This window comes from Thermobia domestica, chromosome 14 (assembly GCF_964235325.1).
Source record: "Thermobia domestica chromosome 14, izTheDome1.hap1.1, whole genome shotgun sequence".
Taxonomy (NCBI): Eukaryota; Metazoa; Arthropoda; class Insecta; order Zygentoma; family Lepismatidae; genus Thermobia; species Thermobia domestica.
In genome coordinates this window covers 191,507,482-191,520,543 of record NC_137467.1, presented here as the reverse complement: position 1 = coordinate 191,520,543, position 13,062 = coordinate 191,507,482, and the positions used below count along the sequence as shown (strand labels likewise).

The following is a 13,062-nucleotide window of genomic DNA, read 5'->3' as shown; positions in this document are numbered from 1 at the left end:
TGCAGTATAAAATTGAAAAATGTATAAGTAAAGGCTTTAATATGCAGTAAAATTATCCAACTAAGACTAAAACTACCGGACAAGACATGATAAAACCTGAATGAGACATGTTGATGATGGAATGATTTATATTTATAGGCCAGTGTCCAGTTTATAGAGTTGCTATATGATAGTACAGACGTGCACAGACTTAATTGCATTGCACGTATGGACAGGTCAATTTAGTCTTTTGCAAGTAAGAGGTTATTTAAGACGAATAATTGTTAATATGAGAGCTGTTATCAGTCACCCTCCCTTCAATATGTATCGCACATTTTATTTTTTTGGGGGGAAAATATCCTCTTTCTTAATGTCCTTTTCTTTTTATATATATATAATGCCATTGCCTCACGATGTTTTGGTAACAGCTCAAAAAGGGAGGTACCGATTCATGACTATAAGGGAAGGAAACAATGGGATTTATTGTAGGAGTCACTCAAACTTTACGAGTGTCAGTAAAGATCAGCGCTTACTACAAAACTCCAGCTCTGGGTATTTCGAGTCTTGTGCCTATTGACTCTAGGGGACAACTCATTAACCTATTTTTATTTTATTTTTGTGGGACTCGACTTTGTGCTGTGAGATTGAAAGAAAATATCAAGCTTACAGTACAAAGAAGCACGTTTGAAGAATAAGACTTCATTTAAGATATTTGAAAAGGAAAAATAAATAATAAATAAGTTATTAGATAAAAAACATAATAGTTTAAGTAATGAATATCACGTTTCATGAATATTGTATTTATAATTCAAAAGTCATTGCATTTTGTTGTATTAAAATACATGGATATATATGATTATAGAAAGTTTTGTTTAGTTTCAATATGATATACTATTTCTATTCTTTTTTGCCAAGTGTAAGTTAGTTTTTAAGGCGCATGGGATAGTATTGATGTGGATTAATATTTTCAGTTGTTGATGAAACATTCACGTGTTAAGAAATTATTAGTCTAGTGTTAGGGAATTGATATTAATAGCTGTTCATAACATTTTGTTTTATTATACTATAGTTGAGGAAGGAAATACAATCTTTTTTTTCTTTAGTAGATTTGTTTTCCTTATCCGTGTATAACATTTACAGTCTTAATGAATCTATAACTTTTCGTCGATTCAAATATCAATTAGATACAAATATATTTACATTGTTAGGAATGAGATGTATCTTTATTATATTTTCGAAAATAAGAAGTAATATACGCTTTTTATAAATGAAAATTTTTAGTTTGTTTTAATAATTGATAATCCTACGATTTATTATTAATGTAGTTTTAATAGCCAATGCTACACGTTTTGATTCACATTTCCGATTTTTACACAAAGGTTATATTTACTAAAGAATGTTTTAGGAAATTATACATATATATCTCAGAATGAATTATCTCAGAATTATACCATCTGCAGTTAGAATCAGAGTAGGACTCGTTCTGATCAACAAGTTTGAAACAAGTTTTAACGCTGCGATCAAGATTTCTTTCATTGTTTGTTAGTACGTACATTATCACTTCCTCCTTCATTAAAAAAAAAAAACTTACGATTTACTTCCCTCTCCCACTAGGGATAGCACGATAACAAAAACAGACTTCTCTGATAGGCTCAGAGCAACGCAAACAAGAAGTTCCAATCAGAAAGCGCTTGAAATACAACGAAATAGAACTTACGTTGTATTTTCCAGCTAGGAATATTCTTAAAAAATTCTAATTTCTAGAATGCACAAACTCTTAATTTTTACACTTAACTACTAAAAATGAAAAGAAGTGTTATTCATTATGCAAAATTGGTTGTAAAACAGTTGCAATTAAAGGTACAAATCCGAAACATGTTACTAAAATGTATGTAATTCTTATTCTTTAAATATTATCGAACTAGGGTTTGATAATAGTTTTTCTGCTTCTCGAAGCAAAGGATATAATTTGAAATTATCTTATCCGTATTAACTGAGGGAAACACATATTTTTTTTGTTATCTGATACAATATAAAGGATACAAGTATGTTCGCAGATAACAGAAACTAAGATTATCCATTTCTTCAGTTTTTTACCTATTAAAGATTTTGACGTCTCATTTACGTGCTCTGAGGAACTAACGTTTCACTTCAAATAACGTTATCGGTATTCGATGAGTGAAATAATTAGATATTATTTTCTACAATCTAAGAAAGATAATATTATCTTAGATATGTTATAAATTCCCAATTGTTTTATCTGTAACGTATTGAATCTGGATCTATTAATACCGAGCGTACGGCTTTTAAACATAGGGGGAAGAATTTGAAAACATCGCCATTTTGTGAGATAAGTGAAATGACTTTAAACTTTGGAGGATCTTAAAGTAAGAACGCATTTAGATATGAGTCACAAATTATTTCAAACTTTTGTATTTATTTGAGACCTGTTTCGACACTGTACGGAGTACTGATGCCTAAAAATTTTTATAAATATTTTTATACATCAGTGGAATAATTGTATATTGTCCTGGATTACTCAATAGGTTATTACTAATAATGTATATTTTGCAGTTATATTTCTTGTATTCCTGTTCAAAAACTGACGTATACACGCACACACACACACACACACACACACACACACACACATATATATATATATATATATATATATATATATATATATATATATATATATATATATATATATATACAAGTTTGGGTAAAAATTACTTTCATAATACTGTACAAACTTTCATTTTTCCATGTATCAGGCAAAATACCACTAGCTTCAGGAAAAAATAATGCTTATATAAAATATTTTGAAATAAGGAGCTGACAAGAGTAAATAAAAAGAGCAACGTTCTTGCAATTTCCATGTTCATTCCCGATACAATTGCCATTTCTAATCACAATTATAATAACTATTATTATAAAAATTGAGCAAAATTAGTACCAATAAGCAAGAACTCTTGCGCTTAAAAACTATGGATTCCATACTGATAGCAGCCCTATTTGATTAGTTCGTCATCTCTACTCTTAGTAACGGTTTGGGCTCTTTCAACTCTATAGTAATCTTTCCATATTGTTAGTCATAAGTGTATGTGAACTTGCTGTTATAAATTAGTATACGAATCGAGCTTCATCTTTCTAACGTGATGACAGAAAGAGTAAATTCTTAACATCTTCTTTAACACTTCCTTTTACCCTCTTATTGTAAAAAAAAAAAATAATGATACATAACCTACAGTTTCTTCAAAACTCTGATGCCTTGCATAAAAGTACCGTACTTTGAAGATACAAACTCTACGGTGTGAATTTGTATACAAGACCAACCAATATAAAAACATTAACTGGTCGATGTTTACTATAAAACTTAAAGAACTAATTCTTAATAACATTTTAAATAATACCATATTGTGCATGTTATATATAAATTCGTTTACAAAATAGCCAGTAACCACTGTAAGCGACATGAATAACCAAATTCAATGTGGAAAATTCATAACACAGAAAAAAAAAAATGATTGGGTGTTATGGAATCCACATACGTAAGAAATTTATGTTCCTAATGTATTGTTATTTGGAACACAAATATGCAAGCAATGAAAGCATTTAAGTATGTAACTCATAATATCTTTAAGTACGTACAAATACATATTGAACACGTATGATATATAGGATTATGCTATCTACAGTATTTTGCGCTATCTTTGTTTTCGTGTATACTATTTGCGTTGATCCAATTGATCCTAACCGACACATCCCTTTGCTCCCAGTCGGACCAACACCCTGCGCTTTGCCCTAATTTACATAGCAATCTTTTTGTTTTACCGACCATCTAGCACATATTGGTTACTGTTTGTACAATAATTCTTGTATTGCCTACGTGCAATAAGACCCTACAGTGAATCTGTATGGAGAAATAGATGTCCATATCTTAGAAATGATAGCTGAATATATAAAAAGTCGACTTTCTTGAAAGAAATGAGTATCGGTATGAAATGAATTTATGCATGTATGGTCATCTACAATTAATGAGCATCCATTGTTGGTTAGAATACTCTTTTATCTTTATTTTCTTGTTGTCTTTCAAAGCCCAGGAATGGTGAGGTTAGACTCATTCGAGCTAAATCCTGAATAAAATAACAAACGTCCGTAATTTTTGTTCCAGTATAACACATTTCACGTTTAAATTTCGAAAATTTTAGGATAAATTTAATTATCGCCGATTGGTCTTCCAGTCAAAGTATCGATCTTATTATTATAATTTTTTATACAGTTAGTCTATTTGTGCCATGCCATTTCTAACATGCAGATTAGTAATTTACGTTCGAGATATATCCCATACCTAAATATTTCTCTTGAAGTATTGCTTCTAACCTACAAACTTTCCGAACCCATGTGTCCGTATTATTTTTCTGAGCCAATTACTTAATCAAAAATTGAACATTACCTTTCCGGCCGAACTGAATTTAAACTTTTTGTTGTTAATTGTTGGGAGTCCTTAGAGTACGACGCGCAAGTCTCTTGAACCACTAGTTTTCTTAGCGTTTCTACATCACTTTCAAATGCAGAATTTTCTACGGCAAATTCTGATTTCACCATATCAATGTTTAGTTTCTCATCCAAAGAGTACATAGCTGCATCCTTCTCCATTGTTTGCTCTCCTTCCGTCTTAGATAATACTTTGTTGTCAGTCGTCAGTTCGAATGTCCACCCTTTCCCTTCGAGTGGATCTTGCTGAGGTAAGTCATAATCAATTTCCTCTTTGCACATCGATTCCAACTTAACAGATGCCTCCCCAGCCATTATGACTTGAAATCTAATAAGAATTTGAGACTGTCCTTATATTTACCTTGTCTTTTAACCTGCCAGTGTTAATGAAATGATTGACAAGAACGTTCACAGCAACTTTACACTTGCAATCAAACATACGATCAGATTTTAATAATATAAAGAATAAATGAAGTTTGAAACAATAAGTTCTTCTTCACAATTTTAATGTCCCAGGTAACAAAGACTATTGGGCAGTTATTACGTGTATTAAGCGTATTAAGCGCATAATAATTATAAAAGCGAATTACGAAGCGAAAAAAGATCTAAAGTATAAGATAGATGCGAAGAGAGGTGTTACCTCCTCCAACGCCGCGCCGTGAATAGTGATTGCAGCGCTGCCAACCTGAGCAGAACATATTATCGTACGCAGCACTTAAAATTATCGTTTTTGTTGTAAAATTATCGTATCTTTTGTTTTCAGTCTCAATATCAAGCTTTGTTATTGTTAAGAGGACATGTACATTTACATCTAAAACTATATTTAACAATCTGCATACGAAACAAGATTGAAGTTTAATTCTTCATCAGTCTATCGAAGAAATCTAGTTTTCCTTCAACACTATTTCCCTGGGAAAACTTATCTACATTAAGTGGCTAGTAATTACCCCTTCTTGATTGGTTTCTTGTATGTGTGGTTGTGGTCCCCGGTTTGATTACAGGTTTGCAGAGGAAATACTAGTAGTGGTTTGGATCAATTTTACAGTATGTTTTCATACAGCATCGTTGTTCAAAAACGTATGTTAAACTGTGATGAACAAATTACCTAGTAATGATGAACATAGTAGGTGAATTGGTTTCTATGATTTTAAAGTACGATAAATGTAGAATGTAGCTAACAGTGTAATATAAAAATATTTAACTTATTACCCGTTGCCTTCTCGAGACGTTGATCGTCTTTCTAATGTTTTGAGTAATGTTTTGAGTAATTTTGTCACACAATCGCATGTTGCAAAATTCATATTCTTTTTTACCAATGAATGAAATTTCTTTCGGATTTCAAACACCTCCAGAATTATCTTTGTTTCTTACCAGGAGTTGTTAAATTATCGTATACTTTTCTATTATCGTACAGCAGCTATCGTACATCGTACAAGAATCAAAATTATCGTATGATTCGATAATTATCGTACACGTTGGCAACGCTGAGTGATTGGCAGTGGGAATATTTCCGGTGGAAAGGAAAATAAAAAATGGGAATATTCCCGCTTTTTTCCCTCGCATATAAATTCCCGGGAAGGAATTTATTTCCATTTCCCTACTTCGAAACATCTTCGAAATTATAAGAACCGTATGACTAATTACTTTATTTTTTATTTATTATGATTTACTTCCAGTTTTTAAATAATTTGGAGGTTAAAAAAGTTAAAATTCCTTGACTGTATTTTATATAACTAATAATATGACTTTAAGTTCCATTTCAATTTGCACTAAAATGAAGCAAACAACTAATTTACAAATAATTAAATGGGACCAGTTTGTAAAGTAATGTAGAATTTCTGTAGAAATAGAGGTGAAGTAGTAACAATATACCCCGAACTACCGTTAATAATAGGCATCGGTATGACTTCTGACTCGAATTTCTCAAGAGGTACTCGGACTTCACTTATATGTGAATTAACGCAGACATTTCCAGAAATAGGTGGGAAGAAAGGTCGTAAAGTCGTGTGGCAATGTTACATGCAAAATTATAAAGATAAGTCAGTATCTTGCAAATATTGTGAACATAATATGCATGAGAAAATTTTGTTAAAATGGTGAGGCATGTGACTTCTAGTAGTAACATCAACTAATTTCTTTATATCATTTAAAAATGTATTCTGTTTTAATATCAGTAGTAGAATCAAGATTAGAATATCCACTTATATATAAATTTAAACTGTTTAGCGCTGTTAAAGTATGTGGATTTACTACACCATTTTTCCCACATATGTATTTGCATAGAACATATTGTGAGTAAATATACTTTTATGCGTACTCTGGAGACAACAGTAATAACACACTGTGATAAAGAAACAAATTTAACTTAGAAGTCGAAATATAGTAATAGAACGCACTTTTTGTGATTGCAGAATATAACCCATTTTGGGGAGTTTTTCCGGGAATATTCCCAGGGTAGATTCTCGAAAAATATCTTCCCGGGAATTTACCCATCACTAGCCGTAAATAGTAATGGGTAAATTCCCGGGAAGATATTTTTCCCCAAAATGGGAATTTTCCGGGAATTTACGTACAATTACATAGAAAATTGCATTCTATTGCTATATTCCGATTTTAAAGTTAAATTCGTTTTTTTATCACAGTATATTATTATTGTTGTCCCCAGAGGTGTTTTTAAAATGTACATTCTGAATGGTATGGTCTTTTATTAATATTTTATTATATTAAGACAGTCTTGGGAAGTAGCGTAACCCAAGTAACGCGTTACTTTTTAAGTAACGTTTCCTAGTAACGCGTTACATTTTTTCAAAGTAACTGTAACGGTAACGCGTTACAAATTTTTAAGTAACGTACCTAGTTTGCGTTACTTTTTTCGCGTTACATTTCAGATGAGTAACTCAGGGGTGTAGCCACGGGGAGGCCCACCGGGGCACGGCCCCCCAAATGAGTTCTTGGCCCCCCAAATGACCAGCTTATAAAACATCATCGTAAGATTACCTCGCTTCAGTCATTTAAAAATAACAAAGTTTACATATAATTGATAATTTTCGGTAAAATAGTATGGAAAATACAATTTTACCATACCGATCGAAAAATAGTGTGGTATCCAGGGGCGTCGTTAAGGGGGGTAAGGGTGGAGCTTCCCCCCAAAAAGTTCTCAATTTCTTAACAAGTTGGCAAATTAAAATACCTAGTTGGCAATTTGTAGAATGACGCTTTGTTTGTGCTGCAAATCGTTATCAGTTCTTTTATAGACTTGGCATAAATTTTGTGTAGTTTCCTATCTTGAAATAAATCGATATATTCGTTGAAAGTTTCTTTACTTCTTGCAAGTGATCAGCTATAGCTTAGGGCCCCACTGTCTTGGGGGTCCCGAAAACCTGAAGAAAACTGGATATCCATTTCCAATGTATAAGAAAATCAATCAATAAAATAAAATTTACATATACGTAGGACGTAGCAACAGTGCTTACTGTTGTGTAGGCTACTATGATGTAAGTGATGGTGCCCCTTCTGCTAGCCTGCTTCCTAAAATATCATTAGTTTATCCATTTCTGTATACAGGGTGCCTACGTTCACTGGACACATAAAGGGCCCCATTACCTTCAACAGCTTAGGGCCCCACTAAACCTATATCCGATTCTGCAAGTGATCACACTTCACTTTTGTTCATTTGATATTCCTAAACATTTTGAAGAATCTTTAATGAAAAATCGGGAAATTGTATCACTGACAAAAGCTAAATAGAGGTGGCGTGCAAAATTGAAACAAAGACAGACAGAAAAAGCGTTTCGGTTGCAGGTAGAGCATTGGACGCAAAAGCATTTCATACAAGAGTGTATACAAAACAACACGCAGATTGTGGAGATTAATAAGAATTAATTGACCTATTAATAAAATAAGAACAAGTCAGTGACTGGTTAGTATAAACTTTTTACTATGTATAGTATGTAAATTTGACAAGTTTAAGAGATTTTTCCCAATAGTAAATGTCAAAGGGAAGTAGATCTTGATACCAGAGTGAATATATTGTGTAACCGTGTCTGCTTTGTGTGTGAATAGACCTTTCCCTTTTAACAAAAAGTGATCATATTAATACGGAGAAAAACAATAGATTATTTCAGTTGTTTTGCAGTAAGACTCTATTTACAGGGCTTTTCGAGTAGAGAGAATTGAACAAAATGTGTTTTGGGAATGGTATCACATTAGATTTTTTGGGGTGTTGTTCGGTAGGGAGAAAAGCTACAATGGATGTCAAGCAGTGCCGTGCCTTGGGGTGGTGCGACCACCCCGGGTGCAGCACTGGAGTCAAGTCATTTCGTCGCTTCCACTGTGAACCTAAGTCCAATATTTCAAAAGTCACATTTTGGGGTTCAAAACGTCTGCTGGGTGAAAAAATAGACCGGTGTGTGTTTCACTTCATTTTCATACAAATATGTTGCCTTTCCTACCTTATTTTTAATCCTGTAATTGCTTCTTCCGAAAGTAAAACAAAAATTGCAATTCTTCCTTTCTTAAGTCAAAGTATTACATATGTAGCTCACAGGGCCGCAACTATGGGGGAGGAAGCGAGGCACGTGCCCCGGGTGCGTGGTTAGAGGGGCGCCGAAAAGGGAGGTTATATATTAGCATTTTTTCTGCCGGTATTTAATATATTTCATCAGAGTGCGAAATCATGAAATCGAAGTGGGAGAAGACGAGGATTGAAGTTAAAAAAAAAAAAAAAAAAACTTTGCGCACCTTTATGCTTTAAAGTTTCGATATAGAAAGTTCACGTATTTAGGCATCCAGAAGTAGTAAATTATACACAGTTAGGAATTATACTAGTATACCGATGATCACCAGTTCATCTAATAATTAAATATGAAATACACGTTGATTACATATGAATTACGGTAATTACTTTGGAAACTTCTGACATTTCAGTGTATTATCCCCCCCTGCAAGGATTTAGTGAGGGAATTTTGTCCAAAAATATTCAGTGGGGGAATTTCCCTGTTCCTCAAGGATTTCGCACATTGTTTTTCACAATAAATTTCACTATTTCAATTCGATAATAAATAATGAATTTTTTGTAGAATCAAATCTCATATTATAATATGAATTATAGTGCATTTTCATCTTCTCTAACGACATACATTATTCATTTTGGTAGAAAATCATTCTAGAAAGACATTCTCTCAGGCTTTCTCCCACTTCTCTGCCAGAGCCTTTTTCCGGACCCTACCCAACAAGATCCGGCGTTTTAGCAAACGTACTTAAAATGTGAAGCACGTAGATGAGCTAAGGAGGTATTTGTGTGCAGGTTAGCATGGTCTCTCACTGAACCCCTCAATTGAATGTTATATGTCCCTATATAATAAGCAGTGAATATAGCCTACCTTATTCTACGTGTTTTAATGTATTTCTACAACAGATTATAGCTTCAGAGGTTCTCGTGAGGATTAGGTGACGCGGATTATCTAACCTAGCCATAAGTTGTCAAATTAGCAGTTGTGCATCGTGCATGGTAATAATGATCCTGAGTTAAGGTGTAAAATTGCACTCAAAGTGGAACAAGGGCTGTTCGTATTCGTACTTCAGACGAGGCATGGAATGGGACGCATATAAAATAAGGTTGCTGTAATAGATTTGCACAGGGTTGGTACAAGTGAGACTAAGATTTTCAAAACACTTTTCATTTTTTAATAAGACTTGGCAATTTTTAAAATCAAGACTTGGCAATGTCAAGTTTCATCGCCCTCCCCCCTAATCTTGTAATGCTCGCTACGCCGCTGATGATATATCTTCCTTATACCGATCGGAAAGTAGCTTGGTATACTTTTTTGTGACAGCAGATTACACAATTTACTGCGATTTATATTTGACAGTTTGATGACAAACGTTTTAACAAGGTACTATAAATACTACCATAAAACATTGGTACTAAATTAATTTGTAAGTACAGTACATTATATTTTTATATGTTCTATCTCGTGTTTTATAAAACATGTTTTTTATCATATGGAAAATTTAATGAAAAACAAAGTTTTTATTCATTATTTCAGTCTGGATTTCATTCACTTTTTTAAAAATGCTACTTGGTGTAAAACAGGAAGTAAAATATAGCTGTTAATAAAATAAATGTTTGTTTAGTCACGAATAATAAATAAATATTTTTGTTAGAAAATCTTTAAGAAATTAAGTGCAATTTCAAACAAAATCAATCTTATGTAGATAGATTCTGTGTACAAAGGCTTAAACTGAAATAGTTACGCACAAAGGTATAACATTTGGTCCGGGACAGTAGTTCTGAGTTGAATATAATAAAAACCATCTGGAATATAATTCATGGAAAAAAGTATAATAATAATAATAATAATAATAATAATAATAATAATAATAATAATAATAATAATAATAATAATAATAATAATCTTAAAAAGCAGTTGTTTTAGTTTTCCGGAAGGAAACCAAAATTTTCCGGTTTTTTTCAGGCCTCAAAAACACCAGCTGCAACACATTTTTTTTGGCTTGGTCCCCCTTGAAAAACGACGGGCCCCCCTACATTAACCTGCTGGCTACATCCCTGGAGTAACTACAATACATATATATATTTTTTCGGAAACAAATGTTTCTTTCCTGTAAGTGAATTTCTCAGAATGAAGCAATCGAGCATGAACTACGTATGTCAGTGACCGGCAGTCACAGACACACAAAGAAACAGATAAGTTCCTAGTGCCACTTGTTGTTTTTTGAAGATGAGGACAGGCTTAGGGAAATCACGTGTACTGATTGAAACACGTGGGAGATCTTGTCGTAGATTTTGACAGCTGCAAATCAATACATTCAGTGATTGAGCTAGGAGTGCAATGATACCGGTAGTCTATTTTACTTTGAATGGTGTTGTTTTTTATAAAAATGGAGAACGAAAATATTTTACCGTTTGTACATTTGGAAGAATACTTTTCTCGTAAGAGCTGAGGATGATGGTGGACAGAATTTAAAAGTAAAGTGTTTTAAGTTCCCAGGCGGAAAATATTTATCAACAACTAGGGTGCCATAATTAACGATTTACAGTAAGGGGTTAATATGAATAAATTGTGTTCTGATGAGCAGGCCTACTTTATTACTAGAAAATAGTTTGCTGATGGTATGTAATGTTGGAGTTCTTTCAGATCAGTATGCTTATCCGAGAGTCCCGTTGATTATAGAGTTTGAAACTAGCTTTAAGAAGCATGTATCGATTTTAGAGTTACTGGCAAGTTTTGATTCACTCCCAGTTGATGTGTTCTCATTTTATTAGTTGTAGTGTAATGTTTCTCTATATTCTGTATTTTTAATTTTACATAACAACATTGTTATTATTATATACAGTCATCATCATCATCATCATCACCTTTATTGGCAGGTCACTTGCCGCAGCTGAGAAGCTTCCATGATCCACGGTCCTCCGCTAACCTCTTCGTCTTCGCGTATGATCTTTCTGTTTTAATATCGTCCATTAATTAGTCTCCTAATTGCAGTCTCCTTCGCCCCCTCCCTCTCTTTCCCGCCACCATATCCTCTACGACGTCCCTCATCCCACACAGCAAGGAATATTTTCTCAACCAAAAGAAAATATTTTCCTTGGTTTCCAAAATGTTTTCCTTTTCTGGAGATTTCCATGCTGGTTTCCCTAATGTATTCCGAATATTTCCGGAAAATATTTTCCCAAAAATGTTTAGAAAACGTTTTAGAAATTACCGAAAGTACATTTTGAGAATGCTAGCCGGAAAGTATATCCAGGAAAATATTCACAAAATGTATTAAAAATATTTTATTGGATGTAATCTAATATGTTTTCACTATTGAGAAGGAAAATATTTTCGAAATGATAATAAAAATGTTTTCAATATATGATATGGGAAACAATGAAAGGAAATATATTCCATATATTTGAAAAATGTTTTCTAATAGGTTATTTGCAATATTTTCTATTTTTACAAGAAAACATATTGAATATATATTTTTTAAAACGTTTAGAATATTTTAAAAATAAATTCTTTCGTAATATAAGAAATATTTTTCAGAAATGTTTTAAAAAGGTTTACTTAATTTTAACAAAAGTATTTTGGTAACCTTCTGTTATAACTAAATGGAATATTTTCGTACAATATTTTAGTCTTATTTCCAGAATATTTTATCGGATTTTGAATATAAAACTCTAAAACAGGGTAAAGTAAACATATTAAAAATGAATAGAAAATGTTTTCCGTTATGTTTTGGAAAATATTTTGTGTTTTTAGTGAACAACATTTTCTGATATATTATAGAAATATTTTTACATTGTTTTCAGAATATACTCTTCCGTTACTGGAGAAAATATATTTCTTGTTATATCTGAGAAATATCCCAAATGCTTACCGGAAATATTTTTAGAAAATGTTTGGAAAACATTTTATGAAGTACAATAAGTATATTTTTAGAACGTTAGAAGGAAAATAATCTAAGGAAAATTTTCACAAATTCTACTATTGTGTTGAATGTAATGCAATATGTTTTCAATGTTGAGAGAGAAAATGTTTTCAAAGTAATACTGAAAATGTTTTACATACATGATAT

At 32.4% G+C, this 13,062-nt stretch overlaps 1 protein-coding gene across 1 annotated transcript in view; it reads right to left on the bottom strand.

The window, feature by feature from the left end:
• The window catches only part of LOC145670516 (uncharacterized), a 52,046-nt gene extending 46,919 nt beyond the window's left edge, over nucleotides 1–5,127 (bottom strand). Inside the window, exon 1 of the mRNA XM_081739275.1 lies at nucleotides 4,439–5,127. Within this exon, the coding sequence (XP_081595401.1) occupies nucleotides 4,439–4,794 (356 nt within the window). The 5' untranslated portion in view covers nucleotides 4,795–5,127. The remainder of the gene's footprint in view (nucleotides 1–4,438) is intronic.
• Nucleotides 5,128–13,062: the final 7,935 nt, after the last annotated feature.